The sequence below is a fragment of the Astatotilapia calliptera genome, chromosome 17 (assembly GCF_964374335.1).
Source record: "Astatotilapia calliptera chromosome 17, fAstCal68.1, whole genome shotgun sequence".
NCBI classification, from domain to species: Eukaryota; Metazoa; Chordata; class Actinopteri; order Cichliformes; family Cichlidae; genus Astatotilapia; species Astatotilapia calliptera.
In genome coordinates, this window is record NC_137438.1 from 12,729,272 (window position 1) to 12,747,931 (window position 18,660).

Sequence of the window (18,660 nt, forward strand, 5' to 3'; positions counted from 1 at the left end):
TGCGAAACATTCCGCGCATACCGGTTTTTTTCCCGCCGTGTCCAGGACGTTTCAACCGTGAAATAAATGAAACGCACCTTTTTAAAGAACGTCTGCCATTCCATTGGTTGTGGCCTCGTCGTGACGAGAAGATTTAAACGGGTTGAAGAAAGTTAGTGTCTGTCATTTGAATCAGCTGTGTGAGGGGGACGGGGGCGAGTGTTTTACCTTGTCAAGGACCTCCTTGAACAACAGGTATTTGTTTACAAATTATTCTATTTTATGCATTTAATAGGGCGTTTTTATTTTAACTGTTCATACATTTCGCAAAATATGATAGCTAATTTTTTGTTATTTTTTAATGACTGCAGTATTTTAAAATCGGGGAAAACAACTTAACATTTTTACAGTAAGCTAATTAGCTTCGTTTCCGTCCCGTTTAAGTCATGCAAAAGTGATTATTTGTTAATTAAATGATGTTACTGCAAGTATTCAGCAGAGCGCTGCAGCAGTGGGCATGCCTGGGCAAGCCTCGGTAGGATCTTCATTCAATCAGAGAAATAAATGGTAGTTGTTATTTCCACATTGTCTAATGCATCCAATGCAGCAGAAACACTTTATAGTCATATACAGAATGCTAAATGCTAAACATCGTCACAATATTCGTTTAAATATGCACAGATCATCAACAATGTTGAAACCACCTGGCTAATGTTTTGTAGCTGACGGTCTCACCACCAGAACAGCTCTGACCAGTCCGGACATTTCCATAAATGCCTGAGTGGAATGAGCTCTGGGCAGTTTGGTGCTCGGGTCATTGCCTTGGGCTCTTTGCTAAAGCTGTCCCTGAGCAGGTTTTGCCCTGTGGTTTAGGCACGTTATCAAGGGGTGTTACGATACGACCACCTAACATCCACAGGATTTAAGTTGGTTAAACATTTTTAGTTCTTCTCTCCACTGGTCAATAGTTTCGATGCGTTGGCTGATTTGCTCTGTTGCTTTTTGTACACGGCTCAACAACAAAAAAGAAAATTAAAGCAACATATCAGATCTGAGGGTTAAAAAAAAATCATGCTGCATATCTACACTGATATGAAAATGATCACCTTACAGAGGGCTGAATTCAAAGACATATTGAAAATCAAAGTAAAAAAATGATGCAGCAGGCTAGTCCACTTTGCGGAAATTTTAATTGCAGCTAGTCATAATGGTACTTAGTAATTTGTATGGACCCCTGCCTGCCCCCTGCCCAATGTGCTTGTAAGCATGCCTGACAAGGTCCGGGCATGGTGATGGTATCCTGAGGGAATCTCCTCCCAGATCCGGACAGTCTAAGATGCAACCTGCTGGTGTTCAATTAGTTGAAACATAATGTTCTACAGGTGTTCTACTGGATTAAGGTAAGGAAAGCATGGGGGGCCAGTCAGTAATATCAACTCTGTCCTCCTCCAGGAACTACCTTCATACTCTCGCTACATGAGGCCAGGCAATGTTGTGCAGCAGAGAACATCAGTGGTGGGCCTGCTAATTCTGGTATTCTCTGGCAAATGCCAGTCAGGCTCCATGGTGTGGGCAGTGAGCACAGTGCCCACTAGAGGACGTTGGGTCCTCAGGTCACCCTCATGAAGTCTGTGATTGTCAGTGAGAGACCTTCACACCAGGGTCCTGCTGGAGGTCCTTTTATAAGAGTGTGGCAGTGTTTATCCTGTTACTCCTTGCACGAAGGAACAGACACTGATGGGATAAGGACCCTCTACAGCACTGCTCACCTCTGAGTAACTGCCTCCCAAAAGTGATTTAAAAAAAAAAAAAAAACAACCCATAAACACACCTAAACTCAGAAGAGTTGAAGCTGCAAAGGGTGGGCCGACATCATATTAAACTCTTTAGATTAAGAGTAGGATGAGAAGTTCTTATGTATGTGAAGGCAGACGAGCAGTTACTTTTGGCAGTATAGTGTGGTTGCAGGGATTATGAGAAATGTATTTCCCATGTTTGATGATTTGCATGTGCACCTTGTCATGTTCTGATCCAGACATGGGTCACCTCATCCACTACCTGCACCTCCTGCTGGCCTGTCAGTGTCTCGCGGTCAACGGGCTGTTTGAGTGGCTGAGGCTGACAGAGGCACCTCGAGCAGCAGCGCCTCTTCAACCAGCTGCAGTGGCTCCAGCACATCTTGCCAAAGACGCTCAGTTTGAGATGGCAACTGCAGATGAGAAGTTTTTAGCTGAGGCGAAGCAGATGGAGCTCAGCCCATTGGACAGCTGTCATTACAGGGTATGTGGGCCTTGAAAATGTGTATTTAATCCAACGGACAAATAAAATGTTTTTGAACAATATTAGGTTTGAGTTTGGAGAAGGCTGGGCAACAGTGTTATTAAGTGTCTTTCATATAAAATTCTCATGGCACAGTTTTCAATACATTGTTTAAACAGAGGAATCATGTTTCTCTGGTTTGTCTCCTCCTGTAGGTGATCGCTCGGCTAAAGTCGAGCTGTGACAGCCTCTCAGAAGAAAAGCTCGCAAAGCTCGGAGTGGAACTGTTTAACTGCCAGGCAGAGATTGAGGGGCGCCAGACGTACCTATGCACAGAGGAGATGGTAAAAATACAATCTTGTAGTACTTGTCAGAAATGGCTTTAAAAATATAATGAAAAAATATATAATGTTGTGTGCTAATCTCAATTTTATGTGTTAGACCATCAAAGAGTGCACAGCAGACATGGATTCAGATACATGGAATGCTTACCACATAGTGAGCAACCGAGCGCGCTCCGTTTGTTATGCAACTCGACAGCAGCTTTTCCGGCGCAGAGCAGAGCACACAGTCAATGCACTCATCTCCACAGCCACCAGCCAGCTAGATGCAATGAAGGACCTGAAGGTAAGGCTGGGTTTAAAAAAAATAAATAAAATAAAATTATTTTTATTTTGCAAATCAGTGGTTTCTTGGATTCATGGATCATTTTCAAACAGGAGGGCCAGGTAGAGTTGAAAGAACTGACTGCAGCATCACTGGACAAGCTGCTTGAAGGCCACAGTGTTCTGCAGGTTCAACAGGGGAAGCTCCACGAGGGCCAGGAGCAGATGACGAGTTCACTGAGGGACAACCTGGAGCGTCTGGGTCAGGAAAAAGCTCTCATCGCCTCTGGACAGGAGTTGGTAGCTCAGCTCATTCAGGGAATTACACAAAGAATGGGTGAGAATTTTACATTTTTCTGTATTTTTATTCTATTCTGTTAAAATTGACTTTGGGCGCGACTGCAAATAATCCGACATAAAGGCTCTTTTCATGTGCTAACAGTCAAATTGCAGCAGTTTGTAAATGGGTTTACTACTGACCATGGATAAAAGAAACTGTTTGTCAAAGTACTCGAAAATGACCTGATACAGTTCGATGTGCTGAATGACTTCTGGAAGTTTTAACTTTCCCCTTTTAAATAAGATAAAATATTGAACTGCAATTCTCTTTAAGAAAACTCTGTAAACACACCTGATGCCACATCATGTAGCATGGATTTTATTCTTTCTGTCCACCTTATTATTTTTTATTTTAGAGAATGTGAGCGAGCATCTTCAAATCCAGGGCTCTGAGGTGCAGGACAGCTACAAGGCGATTGTCAAGGACCTGGCAGATGTAAGACACCAAGCTCAGGACATCTATCAGAAAATTGGTAAATGGCTGAAATCATTTGTAGTTTATAAAACTATCCCCCCCAAGCAATGTGCTTACATATCTTTTTGTATGTGGCTGAGTAGACCACAGTATGATAGAGTTTCTGCAGTATCAGGATCAGACCTCCCAGTACTACACTGACCTGATGAACAAGTTGGAGCGCATGAACAGCACCCTGGGAGGCATGCTGCACTACCTCGATAAGATGCAGAGCCGCATAGAGGACAGGCTTCACATGATCCAGGGCTACCTCGGATGGGCAGGTGAGACACGGCAGCCATAGGGCACACTCCCTTTTTATAGGGTCTTTTCCTGCTACAGAGAAGTTGGATAATTGACTGTCAGCAGGACATATTTAGAAATTAATTCTTTACATTCTCTTTGACTAAAAAAAAAAAGGTTTCTGTATGACTTAAGAATTCTTTTTCTTGTGCTTTTTGCTTGAACAGGTTTAAGTCTGACAGCTATATGGACGTGCATCACACACACAGGCTACTTTGTACTGTGTGCAGTCCTGCTGACATTCCTGCACTGTCCTGGTTTCTCTCGAGCCATGCTGCTGCTAACTGTGCCTCTGAATGCAGTTGCTGAAGTCAACCAGCAGCCAGCGCTGGATCTCACCAGCCTCAGCCTGCTGCTGCTCACTCTGTCTCTGGGTATAAACATAAAGTCACTTATGAGGAAAATACATTAGCTGCAGTTTTCTGAAGCATTTGTCACAGTGTGAATTTTGTTTCTGCAGGTCACTGGTTTGTGAATCAGCTGTGGGCATGCTTCAAGATCACGAAAAAGCTGACCAGTCCACTGCTACTCAGCTCGTGCACCATTGTGGAACCGCAGAAGTGAGTATGTTGCACACTAGAACTGCAACTTGCGTATTGGTCTTTGAAAATGTTCAATTTAACGGACTTCACTGAATGTTAAGGCCATCACCATCTTGGTGTTTTGAAACTGGACATGGAAGAGGGGTGACGTCTGCTTGCTGATGGACACTGGTTGCAGCTATCAATTATAATATAGAGCAGGGGTCCCCAATCCCAATCCACGAGGGCTGGTGTCCCTGCAGGTTTTAGATCTCACCCTGGGTCAACACACCTGAATCACATGATTAGTTCATTACCAAGAACTTCAAGACATGTTGAGAAGGTAATTTATCCATTTAAATCAGCTGTGATGGATCAAGGACACATCTAAAACCTGCAGGGACACCGGCCCTCATGGACTGGGATTGGGGACCCCTGATATAGAGACAGTAATTTATTAAATGAGAACAATGTTGTAGATGTTAAACTTAGCTAATGATTTAATCCGACTCAATCAGAAACTCTTGAGTTCACTGGTCAGTGCTCAAACTGGTAACTGATGATTTGTTCGAGTAAAAAATGAATTTTGAACTCTACACGGTCAGTAAGAGCTTCAGGCAGTAGAACATGTATTATTGTCTACACCAAATTAACAATGATTCCTTTTGCATCTATTGGACCTATTTTCTATCCTTTTGTGCTCAGAGATGAAAAAGATGACATCATTGAGGAAGACGACCTATTGAATCCGGACAGCTTTTTATCAGGTGGGAAACACATGCTGAACCTTTTTACAGTGAATCCTGTTCAAGAGCAGTGCTCTTTCTATAAATTCAGCTTCTCAGTTTTGCTGTCAAACATGTTTGTGTTCAGGTGAACTTGGCATATCAGCTGTGTCTCCACCTCAGAGGAAGCTTACGCCAGAGTCGAGGCTTATGGCAGTAATTGGTAAACCAAATCACTCCACTCCCAGGTTTATACCAAAGCCACTTTCTTTAGCGGTAAGCAAACTGAGTTAATGCTTTCAGAAATGCAAAAACTGTATTCTCAGTGCATCACTAGTGGCAAGCAAGACAAATATTGTTTAATTGAAATCTGTTTTAGGCTCTTTGTTACGATATACCCCTGAGTAACCTGGAAGGTGTTTTTGATTCAGTCACTGACTCGTCTGATTTAGGGAATGATTCACGAAGTGCAAGACCCACTCCATCGTTAGCCAGCAACAGGTCAGTAGCTCCAGTTACATGCACATATTTTATTTTTATTTTTTTCTGTTTGAAGAGCTAAATTGTTTATATGGACTGTGATTTAATGTACTTTGGTGTGGGTGTGTGTGTGGGTGTGGGTGTGTGTGTGTGTAACCCTGACATTTGAAATGAGCATGTCATGTTAGGGATTCTAGCTGCCAGTTCATTGCTATGTTACTGATACCAGTTTTCACTGAAATCATACAGAAATAGAAGTAAGAGTCTCCAAGAGCTTTTGGCCTATAGGAGTTGTTTCAATGTATACTGACCTCATTATTTGAAACTGTGGAATTAATAATTACCCTCCAATATAACCTCATTATAATGAGTAAAGGGGAAATATGAATTGTTAAAGGGCATCTTTCTGTTTTTCTGCCTTCAGCTCAGTGTCAGGCCGTCAGCTGTGCAATGGCCTCACAAAAAGAGGAAAAGTCTGTAAGAAGAGAGCCGTGCCAGGACAGGAGTACTGCAGAGTCCACGAAGGGGGGCACTCCTCGTATGTCCAGTTTTAACAGGCTCAGCCGTCTTTGTTGTCTGTAAAAACTGTATACAGTAATGAAATATTGTTTTTACTAAGTTCTGTCTGCACTGCAGACAGAACTTAGTAAAAACAATATTTCATTAAAGTTCTGTCTGCACTGCAGACAGCAGTAAGATTGCTGAATGAAAATTACATCTGTAGATATTTTAAATGTTTTTAGACGTTTATTTAGCTTTCGTGTTTAATAAAAATGAAAACTTATCAAAATTAGCTTTGTCAGAGTATGTGCATGTACACACAAGGAACTGGGCTCAGTTTTTTCTTAATTCCATGCTCTTTATTGCTTTCAATGTACCTAAGAGAACATGGAAACAGACAGTAGCAATGTGCCACAGATGAACATGTATAGCCTATTCATAGTGGTGGGTAACTGGTTCTATATATAGATGGAGGGAGAGAGTTATGTGAATTTGTATAGTATATTTTTTTTCTCATTTCTTTTCTAAATGTACTTGTATATTGTTCACATGTTGAAATAAATTACCTATCAATCAATCAATTTGAGTATGTGTAATATAGGTATAACCAAAGAGTATTTACTGCATGGTTTGTTTCAGTAAAAGCTGTGGTGGACGTTTTAGTAGAGACAACATGTAAGCAATGGCCTGTGAAAAGCTGTTCTGTAGCACCTACCAAAGGGAGGAACTGGAAGAGGTTGTATCCTGGGTGTGAGTGTTTCCTAATTCTGAGTTTGTACAAATCGTTTCTTGCAGACCTGACTTGTCCACTGTAGTCTGTTCTCGTCCTCTTTGGTTTGATTAATACACTGATGGTCATGCAGTAAACAGACTGGATTACTGCAGAGTAGAAATGGACCAATAGCTCCTGAGCTGGTGCAGGAGGTCCATCCTCTTCTGGGCCTCTTTGATAATTTTGTATTAGGTGGCAACAGACTGGATCCCTGAAACCTGAAGGAGCATGTTCAGCTGTTTAACCCCTCATTGGTATGCAGACTCATCACCAACCTTCACAAGTCTCATGATCACCATGCCATCTGCAAACCTCACGTTTTTAAATAGGCTGGTGTTTTGAGGTGCAGTCGTTTGTGTATGAGGATCTGCATTCCTCAAGGGCCGATGTCCTGCAGGTTTTAGATAGCACCCTGGTTCAACAAACCCGAATCAAATATTAGTTCATTACCTCTGGAGAACTTCAAGACATGTTGAGGAGGTAATTTAGCCATTTAAATCAGCTGTGTTGGATCAAGGACATCTAAAACCTGCAGGACACTGGCCCTTGAGGCCTGGGCCCTGTTTCAGGAAGCCGGTTTAGTGGAAAAACTGAGTAAGTATACCCTGAGTTAACGAAAACTCTGGGTTTTCGGTTTCACAAAGCGAGTTCAGCTGCAGCCTGAGTGAGTCACTATGACGACACACTCCGTGAAGCTAACCTGCCCCCTAGCAGGTTTACTACAACTAACCCTGACTTTCTCCGCCTCTTTGTCAGAAACCTGACAGTAGGAAGTGTCAGACATGGCGTGCCACTTCCTTGAAGAGCCAGTAGATCGTGAAGCCCAAATTCTCCGCAGAGCTCTCCGCCGGGAGAGAGTGATTAGAGCGCGTTTGGACATTTTATCATTTCCTGATGATTTTCTGTGGGAACGTTACAGTTTCTCAGCACAATCTATAATTTATTTGGATAACATCCTCAGGCCATATATTACGCATGTGACACATCGCGGACATGCTCTCAGTTCATTGCATATTATTTGTATCGCACTTCGGTTTCTTGCAAACGGGAGCTTTCTGTATAATATTGGTGACGCTGAGCACGTTTCCAAGGCTACCGTCTGTCGGGCAGTCAGGAATGTTACAGTTGCACTGAAACGTCTCCTGTACTCGTTTGTGGTGTTCCCCGGTCATAGACCCACAAGATTTATCAAAGAGGGATGCCCAAAATTTAATTTATGATGTGGTGATACTTGAACTACTACTTAAATTTCACATTTATTCTCACGGTTCCCAGGCGTGATTGGCTGTACAGATGGCACTCACATTCCAATCATTGCTCCTTCAGTAAATGAAGGAGACTATGTGAACAGGAAGTCTTTCCACAGCATTAAAGTACAGGTACATAGTTCCCTGTAGCATTTCAAACTAACAAATTATTTCATTATAGTAATGGATGCTAATTTGTGTTCTCTGCACTGTGAAGATCATATGTGATGCTGCCAACATTATCACAAATGTGGAAGCCAAGTGGCCAGGCTCTGTCCATGACTCACAAATATTCCGTGAATGTACACTGAGCACAAAATTTGGACATGGTGAGTTGAGAATACTTTAAAATATATAAAGACCAATTGCTTCAGGGACATTTGAACTGAAGTGTATCCTTCTGTCTTAGGAGAGTTCACTGGCTACTTGCTTGGTGATAGGGGGTATCCATGTTTACCCTATTTGCTTACCCCTTACCCTGACCCTGAACCGGGCCCACAGCAGCGATATAATCTGGCTAATTGCAGGACAAGAGCCAGAATTGAAATGACTATCGGAATGCTTAAGGCCCGGTTCCAGTGCCTGCAAAGACTCAGGGTCACCCCAGAAAGGGCATGTGACATTATTGTGGCATGTGTGATTCTTCACAACATTGCCACAATTAGAGGAGAACACTGTCCTTCTGAACCAAACATCAGCAGTGATCCAAACCATGAACATCCTGACCCTCCCACGGACATACAAGATGGAAGAGCAGTCAGAGACACCATATGTCACAATCATTTCTTTTGACCCATCACCTCAACATGTTGAAAGAAGAATAAACAGATTTTTTGTTCAACTGGCTTTATTGGTCGCCTGTATTTCCTGTACACAAAGTATTAAAAGATGTAAACCTCATAAAGTGTCTCTGTTGCTTCCTCCTCTGTAACAGCTGTCAATGTTTCTTCATTATTTTCCTGTAGTAAAGAAATAAACAACATTGCTGTTCTACTGTAAACTCATATAATCTGTGGAGTATTACTCACAACTGCATGTTGGTCTGGCTCAACAGGAGGCTGCACCAGATGCAGTACACCACCACCATCAACTGATAGAATATGAGGTTTATACAGGTCACTTATAACTTACAAGGGACCAAATGGCAATTAACAAACATACCAATCACCTTACACTTCATTGTCATTATGCTCTCAAAGACAACCAAGACTGAGGGAAGGCAAAATCAGTAGGAAAATAACTTCACTACAAAATAATTCATTATGGTAAAGAGTTTATCAAATGAATGAGTAGCACTGCAAAGGTGACTGTGAAGAAAGGATGTATGCACATCATGTATTATTTTGGATTTACCCCCTATGTAGGCATAGGTTATTGACTCAGAGGATGTCCCCGCAGAGATGCCTTCGGCCACAGGGCGCCCACTGTTTTGGCTGAGGGCCAACTGCTCAGGCTCTGTGAGTGGTGGTGGTGGAGGACCCCCACCTGTTTTTCGGGCCTCCGCTTTTTTTCTGTTGGCTATAACGGGTCACATTTGAGCATACAGAGTAAGCAAATATGTACTTGTAATGTGCTCAGATAATTTCAATAAGTGCTTACAGAAAGAAAATTAATGTAGCCTCTAACTGCAATTGATTTACATGGGACAAACAGACCAAGCACTATGGCTCATAATACAATTACACCTTACCTGTTTGGACTATATTTTTATATTTCATTTTTACTTGCTGCCAGGAACGTTTGGGGCCTGTTGGGTTGCACCTGCGCTCACATCACATCACAAAATAAAATGTATAAAATAACAAATAAAATAACATATGATAAAATAACGTGTTAAATGGGTGGAAATCCCTCGATCAATGTTTATATTAACACTCACGCATTGACTCTGTCGGCTATGTTTTGCCATGCATGCTCCCTTTCTTTTGCAGCTGAGGCTGTGTTACTTTTTTCCGCGGAATTTGCATGTTATCGGCATATGCTGCCATCAGAATTTCGGCCTCAAGCGCTGTAAAATACATTGACCGCGCCTTCTTTCCCTCCGTCTCCATGGTGACTCGCTTAATCTGTGCTCCGCTTATCAGGGCTTTATGTATCCTCGTCCGCGCGCTTCACTTGGGGTTAAAGCAACTCCGCGTTGACTGAACTAATTGTTATCAGCCTTTCTGAAACCGAATATTCCGAGTTGGACAGTTCGGGGTTACTCAACCGTGAGTGTCGTTTTTCACTCTGAGTTTTCCAAACCGGCTTCCTGAAACAGGGCCCTGAAGGTTCCCCAACCCTGATCTATACACTTTTGTATACATCAGGGTTCTGTGTCTGTTATAAAGTGAAGCATGAGTAGTGCTGTCCAGCAGAACTGAATCCTTGTTTTGTTTTTATGGCATATGAACATATAGAGAAATAAAAATCTCAATCTGTGACATGTCTTTCATTTCAAGGGTAGGACACTTGAGACACATTGCAAATATAAAATATTTATTTTGCTCTGATTAGTTTAAAAAAAACAAAAACAAAACACTAGCCCACATAATGCTCAATTATATAAGCTGGATCAATCAAATCCCAAACCCTTCAATAACAAACTAAGTCAAAACAATTCTGATTTCTGAATGTTATGTTGTGCCAGCACCTGGATTACAAGAGTGAAGCAGCCCATTTCCTATGGGCTCAAAATGTGGTCATAAATATTTTGTACTTGTAAATCAGGATTTGTATGTGTTTAAAAAAAAAAAGATTTGTGTGCGTAAAAAGAATTTGTATGTGTAAAAAAAGATTTGTGTTGGTATAAACAATTTGTATATGTAAAAAAGATTTGTGCGTGCATAAAAAAAATGTGTGTGGACTTAGCCAAAAAAAACCCTGCAAGTTACAAGTATGAATTTTGACCCTATTTTTCTTCCTTTCATCTGATTGGTCAATGTCATGTCAATCACAAATGTAACAATCCAATCAGAGAACAGATGGGTTTGGCTGTCAGAAGGGCGCTTTTTTTGAACTGCAGGTCTTTGAAGGGAATAAATGCCCTTTTACATGCCAACCCAGCGTTTTCCTTCATCACCACGAAGGAAAACAGTCTGTGGTCGTCCAAGTTTGGTGATTTTTGTGTCACAGGTCTACGTGTTTAATACAGGGACTTCAACAGCCTTTTCAACAGCACTGCGGACCGCGGGGTGGGGGTGGGTAGTGTTTTGTAGTGATGGGATTTCCGGCTCTTTTTAGAGATCCGGCTCTTTCGGTTCGGCTCACTAAAAAGAGCCGGCTCTTTCGGCTCCGAACCGGCTCTTCAGGTTGTTTTGTTGCTTTAATTAATTTATTATTAACAATAATATAAAATTATGCACAAAGGGAATTACTAACGTAAAAACAAGTGGTTTTATTTATATATGTTTATATATAAATATATGCGGTGGCCCCTAGAGACAAAACACGTACAAACTCCAAAACACATTTCTAGCATGAACTGAACTTCCAAAGCAGAGCTACTAGATCACTTAAATTACACAATTGAAAGCATGTGTGTATTGTTTGTGTATTTATACACAGGCACTCATATATATATTCAAATAATTTTAAAAAAAAGTTCATTTACCTGTTATTACCACACACCAAATCCGGTCGTTGGTACTTGCTGGCTTGTGTAGCCACAAGATAACAAAGGCTCAACACTGCGCCCAGCATCCTGGAGCACTTCTGTTCTCTTTTGTACGTGTTTTGAGTTTTTATGTGCTTCTGAGTTTTTACGTGTTTTTACATGTTTTGGAGTTTTTACGTGTTTTGGAGTTTTTACGTGTTTTGGAGTTTTTACGTGTTTTGGAGTTTTTACGTGTTTTTACGTGTTTTGGAGTTTGTACATGCTTCAGAGTTCGTACGTGATTTGAAGTTTGTATGTGCTTTGTCTCTAGGGGCCACCGTAAATATACTTTTATTTATTCACTCCACATAAAATGTAATAAATAAATCATATAATACAAAAATCAACTATTCACATTTCAAGTTTTAACTATTTAAATTTTCAGCTTTTTCCTTTCACAAATTTAAAGTGAAAAGAACTCAAAACACTGCAAACCACAACACAATTAAATATAAATTATAATATGAAAACTAAAAGAACATGCATATTCTCTGTCATATGGACCTGCATGAATAAACTTTCTCAATCCTTTATCATCTGCAACCGAAAATAGTTGTGGATGATTACTATACCTTTCTAATGTTGTTGTCCCTGCCTCTCTTTCTCTCTCTCTGGCTCTGTTCCTGTGCTACTGAGTGTAACTACCGCCCCTCCCCCCTCTGCCCAGCGTAAAGCACAAGGCCCGCGTGCAGAGTGAAGCGGGAAAAAAGTGCGAGAGAGAGGCTGAGAGGAAGAAAAAAAAAAAAAAAAAAAACCCCACGTGACGGCTCGCGATAAGGAGCCGGCTCGCGTCGTTCACGTCAAAGAGCCGGCTCTAAGAGCCATTTCGTTCGCGAACGACCCATCACTAGTGTTTTGGAAATGACAGTCTTCATCACAAAGCTTTCTTCGGTTTGAATTAGCATACATGTTTTTATTGAGCATTTGAAGAACTAGCAAAAAAAAAAACTCTTGTAGAGGACATAAAGTCAGAGATAGAAAAGACAAGGAGCAGGTGCATCTAGTACAGGTAGAGCAGCTGCAAAAACCCACAGAGCTCAGCAGCCAGCGCAACAAATTCTGGATCCTTTGCTCTTAGTTAGCAGTTAGCATTAGCAGCACATCCTTCGTCCGATGTGAAAGGACTTTTATGCTGCGCACTGTGACTCACAGCAATGGTCCCGGGTCAGCCCTGACTTTGTGTTAAACTAATCCTAAAGTAATAATGGTGTTTGTAACCACTGACATACCACAACTTTATCTTTTCAACAGCTGCTGAAAGTTAGGGGACCTAGCTGCTATCGGATATTTATATAGAGATCCTCAAGCTTCAAACTGTATTACCCTTCAAGGACCTGCAGTTCAAAAAAGCGCCCCTCCGACAGCCAAACCCATCTGTTCTCTGATTGGATTGTTGCATTTGTGATTGACATGACATTGACCAATCAGATGAAAGGAAGAAAAATTGGGTCAAAATTCGTACTTGTAACTTGCAGGGTTTTTTTGGCTAAGTCCACACACAATTTTTTTCTTTTTTTCTTTTTTTTTTTTTTTTTTTTTTTTTACACACACAAATTCTTTTTACTCATACGAAACTGATTTACAAGTACAAAATATTTATGACCACATTTTGAGCCCATAATTTCCCAGCTGAAATGATTAACGCTACAACAGTGAATAAAACTCTAAAACTTCTTCTTACGGGTCGTAGAATAGACGATGACATCATTTTTCTTTTACTGAAGGACAGTAGACCCCACGATCTGTACGTTCCTAAAACGTTCCACGCTCAGCTGGATGATCTAGTTTAGATTAAAACAGTTGGATTAAATCTGAGATGACTGAACTCTTCCTGCTGGTAACACTGATACTGGAAACCACAATCAGCAACTCTGCAATTTAAGTTAAAACTGGGAGGGAAGGAAAAAAAACAAAAAAGACATCCAAGATTACATGTAGCTCAGTCAGTACCCTTTAAAATTCGACTAGAGAAAAATGTAGTGAGGGACAGTAGAAAAATGGCAGAAAAGCTTTCTTTTACAGCATAATTAATGTCAGTCCTTTTAAAAGCAAATACAAAGAGCGCCTAAATGGGAAAACCAGCTGAAAGCACCGGAATTTAGAGGGCGTAGAACAGGGCTGCCCAATCCCAGTCCTTGAGAGCTACTATCCTGCAGCTTTTAGATGCATCCCTACTCCAACACAGCTGAATCAAATGGTTTGATCTCTTCAGCATGCCATCATGTTTGGCAAAGGCCTGATAACAAGCCATTCATTTGATTCAGGTGTGTGGGAACAAGGATGCATCTAAAAGCTGCAGGACGGTAGCTCTCGAGGACCGGGATTGGGCACCCCTGGCGTAGAAGAAGAACGCTCTTCCTCACAGCAGCTGGACGGATTCAGCAGTGATGACTTTAAGGCCTTGCAGTACAATTTCTTAATTTTATTTTATAGCTGTGTTGAGCCGTGAAAGGAAATTATTTTTGTCTCCTACTACAGACTGGTAGCAACTTTCATGTGTGTATTATTTCCTATTGACTGAGGGGCACCTCTAAATGATCATGATTTGCAGTGGTCTCTTAAAAATGCTTCTCTAACACTGAGTCCACAATCACAACCATAGCCAGTATACAATAGATGGACTTCACTACTGTGATTTTACCCTTTGCTTAGTGAAGCTGTTGCGATTTTTGCAATCATCAATTTGGTGTTTTGAAACCAGATGTGACGAGGTAAGGTACAGACTTGTCATTTAACGTCTCTTTATAATCACTAACACTTCAATCTAGCTACAGAGCTCAAGCTCATAAGGAAAGTGTTTACTGAGGTCACAGATTGTGGATGAGCAAAGATTTCTACATGACTGGACTGCTTTTTACAATTGCAGGAGTCACCCCCTGCTGGCCATTAAAAAGAATACAGGTTTAAGGCACTTCTGCATTAGCTCACAATTTAGACCCTGCAGCTACACCCACCTTTTATACACAGACAAGGATTCTAACCAGTTCCTGACACAAGAATAATGCCACCATGGCTCGGTGGCATCATTTCAGTCCAATACTTTTCAAACTGGTATTCTGACAAATCATCCAAGATTGAATCCAGCTAAATAGAGTCCATGTACCGAAAAGGGGTCCCAGGTCCTGCACCCAACATTCAGCACAAAACAGTATGGTGCTGCAGAAAGAGGGCAACAACAGTAAGACTCAACACCAACTGCCTTGTGTTTGTGCTGTGAAGCACTTTGTTTTCCACGAGCTCTCTCTCCACCACCAGACTCTTTACCAACACAACAGCAGATGAAACAAGAATTAGCACCGATTTTTTTGGCAGTCTTCTCACTTCCTGGCTGTGTCATAGTTGGCAACAAACCAATCACAGGTTTCCTTTAAAGCTGCAAGTGAAAAGAACCAGGCAAGTCAGTAACTGATGGAGTCTTGAAATTTCTACACTGTTAGCATCTAAATGTCAAGCTTTACATCAGCCGCACCTTGGTTGAAGGGGGTGAAAGTGAAGTCTGGCAGATACCGGCACAGCTTTGCATTGCTGGCCGTCTTTTTGAACTGTCCATCTGCTTTACTGGTGTCAAACTGAATGTCACGGGTAAAGGAAACAATGAGACAACAAGAAGCAATGTTGGGGTTTTCTCTATAGTAGTCTACAGTCTTTACTTTACAACATAAAGCGCTTTGAGGCGACTGCTGTTGTGATTTAGCGCTATATAAATAAAACTGAACTGAATTTAACGTTAATCTTCCAAATCCACTGTCAAAAACAAATAACTTGCATTACTGAAAGGATACCACGACTTCTCCTTTAAAGCCCAATGCATCAACAACAGCTTCTGCTGCTTCTTTGATGGACACTTCATCTTCCTCACCAACTGGAAGCAACAGATGTAGCATTATAAGAACACTTATCCTTAAACTGCCATCATCATTGAATAGTCAAAGAGTCATAGAGTCTATGAGGACTCACCAGAGAGAATGATTGGCTCAACTTCTGGATACTCCCTCAGGACCCAGAGGAAAAGACGAGCCAGGTCCAAAGAGTAGATGAACTGTCTTCTAGGTGTGCCAGAGCCCCAGACCACCAAGGGTTTCCCCCCCTCTGAACAGTACAACATGTAGATGAAGTCACATGTCCATTTACACCACCAAAAACTTGTAAATGCTTAAAGAGAAATGCTGGAATGACAATGGGGTTAGGGACTTAAAAATCCACAACTTACTTTGAGCAATGTATGCTTTATGTATAAGACCTGGTAGCACATGACCATCTTCGATGCTAAAGTTGTCATGAGGACCAAACACATTAGTGGGAATCACAGCTGTATAGCAACGCCCATGCTGCTGTAAATACGCTCTGTGAAGCACACACAGGAAAAAAATGTCATGAGGCTGAAAGTTTTAAATGCATTTCCTGAAAAATAGGCAGAGGCATTATGCGAGGGTGACACATAACAGTATTGGAGAATTCTCAAACACTAATATGTCCTGTGAAACTATACACATGCTAAACAGAAGTATAACTAAAAACTGTTGGGATTATGTTGGTCAGCCGCAAGATCGTGATTGTTTTACCCCTTTGAAACACCCTGCATTTGTTGATCTTTTAAGACAACAGCTTCCTTGCTGGACTTCTTGAAAATAATTAGAACTGTTCTAAACCAGTCTGCCAGGGAGGGATTTGAGAGCTGAGAGAAAGCACAATGCGGTAGAGGATAGAAATGACACATAGAAGACATAACGTACCTGTTGTGGACATCAATCATCCTCTTTGCATAGGCGTAGCCAAAGTTGGACTCATGAGGTGGACCGTTGTGGATCTGTAGTAAAGAGAAGCGCATGTGAGCTGCTCTTTTCCAAATGTGCTGATGCACAGAAAGAGCAGGGAGGTATATTCACCATGGTCTCGTCAATAGGATAGGTCGTCTTATCAGGAAAGATGCAGGTGGACAAGCAGGAAACAACCTTGACCACGCCCGCTTCATGCGCTGCCTGCAGCACATTGTCATTGATGTAAATGTTGTTCCTCTGGAAAGTAAATAAAACAGGATGAGCATCAAAAACATGAATCTAGATAGTCTACGATCATAGCATTTCTATTAAATGAGTTAATTAGATGAACAGGTTCCTCATACCCAGAAGTCCAGGTTATATTTCATGTTCTTGAAAAGCCCTCCAACCATAGCAGCCAGGTGGATGACGTGCGTAGGCCGGTGTTTCTCAAACACTGCCCGGGTCTGGTCCATATTCCTGAGGAGAGGCCACCAGCAGGTTAATAGTATCAAAACATGTGACAGCATTTTATCTTGAAGCGGAGCAACTCTCACATGAGGTTGGCATCTTTGGAGGACAGGAATATCCATTCCTCCCCCTCCTTGGCTCCTCCTTCTTTCACCACATGCTGTATGGCCCTGCCCACCAACCCGGATGCACCTGTCACCAACACCCTCATGGGATCGCTCATGTTTATCTAGGTAGTGGAACATGAACAATTCAGCACAGGACTAATCACAGGGAAACTCTGATTTAGATACAAGCTATAAACATCGTCAAACTTTCTAAAGCTAACAGGTTTATCTGTGTTTTCATGCAGTAACGTTTGCTATTTGTTAGATGCTTCCTGATTTTTATCTGAGGTGATCTGACCCGTACAAAACGAGCAGATTTTGTACATATATAGTTGCATATGTGCCACGTACACCGCACACGACCATTCAGACAAGCTAACCTTATTAGCTGTTAGGTGGCGGTAATCGCCGTCATCGTTCCTTGGAACTCGACAAAGTAAAAAACTGATTACCTCGCAAGTTTACTTTTCTTCCTAAACGCGAGATATCAGTGCTAGAAATCCTCGTTAACTCAGAGTTAAACAAATAAGCTAGCATTAAAAAAAAAACCTCTTTTACCTGTTTGAAAGCTGAGAACAGAACAGAGAAGCCGGTTTCTTCTCTTCGTCGCCTCTTCCTTCTTCTTCTAAATTTAATTGGCGGTTGTCAAAGAACTGAATGGTGCATTACCGCCACCAACTGGTGTGGAATGTGACTGGAACGTCGCTCAAAAGAAAAAAAAAACCCTCAATTCCCCCTAAGCCATTTATTCTCTTTTAAAAACTGAAGTAAGGTCTGATAGCGTTTACTTCTAGAGTCCTTTTGCAGTATACCAATAACATCTAGTTTCATTTTTACGTTACTCAGGTTTTAGGTCAGTTGTCTTCTCTCCATCTGAGCTGCTGCATCTTCTTCTTCTATCTTTTTATGACGGTTGGCAAACCACTTCAGGTACATTACCGCCACCTTCTGGACGGAGATTCTTTTCCGTAGGCTGTCCATTCACCATCCTTCCCTCCAGCGACCCTAGAGGCTTCTTGCTGGTTCACTTTTATCTCTTCCAGGTGTATGCATTCTGTCTCTTCAGCTACTTTTCTCTTCTTTACACAACTACCGCTTTCCCACACTGTCAATCTCAATACTGACGTTACTGTAGACCAGTCATCTTCTTGCCTGCCTTTTTCGAGCAAATCAGCCTCCGTGTTGCACTCTTGTGAAACCCACCTCCTTACCATCTTCACCTTGGACATCTCAGTGGGAGCTTTATTCAAAGCCGAAGTCGTCATCTTCAAAACCACCAGCATCTAGACCAAGGGCGTAGATTTGGTTTTGGCATTGGTGGGGACGGATGATTCAACCACCGAACTCTGCCCTGTTTCTTTTTTTTTCCCTTTTTGTTTTTGCTTCTTAATAAAAAGAGGAGAAATATACTTGCCTGCATATGCTATTCTACATGCTTTTAAACCATTTAAAATCACAATTCATAGTTTTATATGTGAATTCTATAATGTTAAATTAATATTAAAC

The 18,660-nt window shown here is 41.5% G+C and overlaps 2 protein-coding genes and 1 long non-coding RNA gene across 5 annotated transcripts; 2 read left to right on the forward strand and 1 right to left on the reverse strand.

The window, feature by feature from the left end:
- The first annotated feature begins 93 nt into the window (after positions 1-93).
- On the forward strand, positions 94-6,305 carry LOC113009805 (protein brambleberry-like). Of its 2 annotated transcripts, none has more exons than XM_080291385.1 (13): positions 94-234; positions 2,015-2,259; positions 2,454-2,582; positions 2,680-2,865; positions 2,958-3,180; positions 3,539-3,655; positions 3,741-3,920; positions 4,107-4,313; positions 4,400-4,499; positions 5,166-5,227; positions 5,334-5,461; positions 5,565-5,686; positions 6,090-6,305. In XM_080291385.1, the coding sequence occupies exons 2-13, from the start codon at positions 2,017-2,019 to the stop codon at positions 6,217-6,219; spliced, it is 1,827 nt and encodes a 608-aa protein (XP_080147511.1). In that variant the 5' UTR covers positions 94-234; positions 2,015-2,016; the 3' UTR covers positions 6,220-6,305. The 2 variants fall into 2 exon arrangements, with proteins under 2 accessions (XP_080147511.1, XP_080147512.1); XM_080291386.1 differs by having other exon boundaries at positions 5,638-5,686; positions 6,090-6,288.
- A 1,894-nt stretch (positions 6,306-8,199) lies between these two features.
- LOC145421293 (uncharacterized) lies at positions 8,200-9,089 on the forward strand. Its single transcript, XR_013902624.1, has 3 exons — positions 8,200-8,317; positions 8,403-8,514; positions 8,595-9,089. It is a non-coding gene; the product is annotated as an uncharacterized LOC145421293 (long non-coding RNA).
- A 5,137-nt stretch (positions 9,090-14,226) lies between these two features.
- LOC145421292 (GDP-L-fucose synthase-like) lies at positions 14,227-17,851 on the reverse strand. 2 transcript variants are annotated; one of them, XM_080291391.1, is made up of 10 exons: positions 17,713-17,851; positions 17,134-17,276; positions 16,942-17,056; positions 16,706-16,834; positions 16,553-16,626; positions 16,030-16,163; positions 15,777-15,908; positions 15,602-15,681; positions 15,289-15,388; positions 14,227-15,192 (listed from the first exon to the last, which is right to left on the reverse strand). In XM_080291391.1, the coding sequence occupies exons 2-10, from the start codon at positions 17,268-17,270 to the stop codon at positions 15,137-15,139; spliced, it is 957 nt and encodes a 318-aa protein (XP_080147517.1). In that variant the 5' UTR covers positions 17,271-17,276; positions 17,713-17,851; the 3' UTR covers positions 14,227-15,136. The 2 variants fall into 2 exon arrangements, with proteins under 2 accessions (XP_080147517.1, XP_080147518.1); XM_080291392.1 differs by lacking the exon at positions 17,713-17,851 and adding an exon at positions 17,535-17,661.
- Positions 17,852-18,660: the final 809 nt, after the last annotated feature.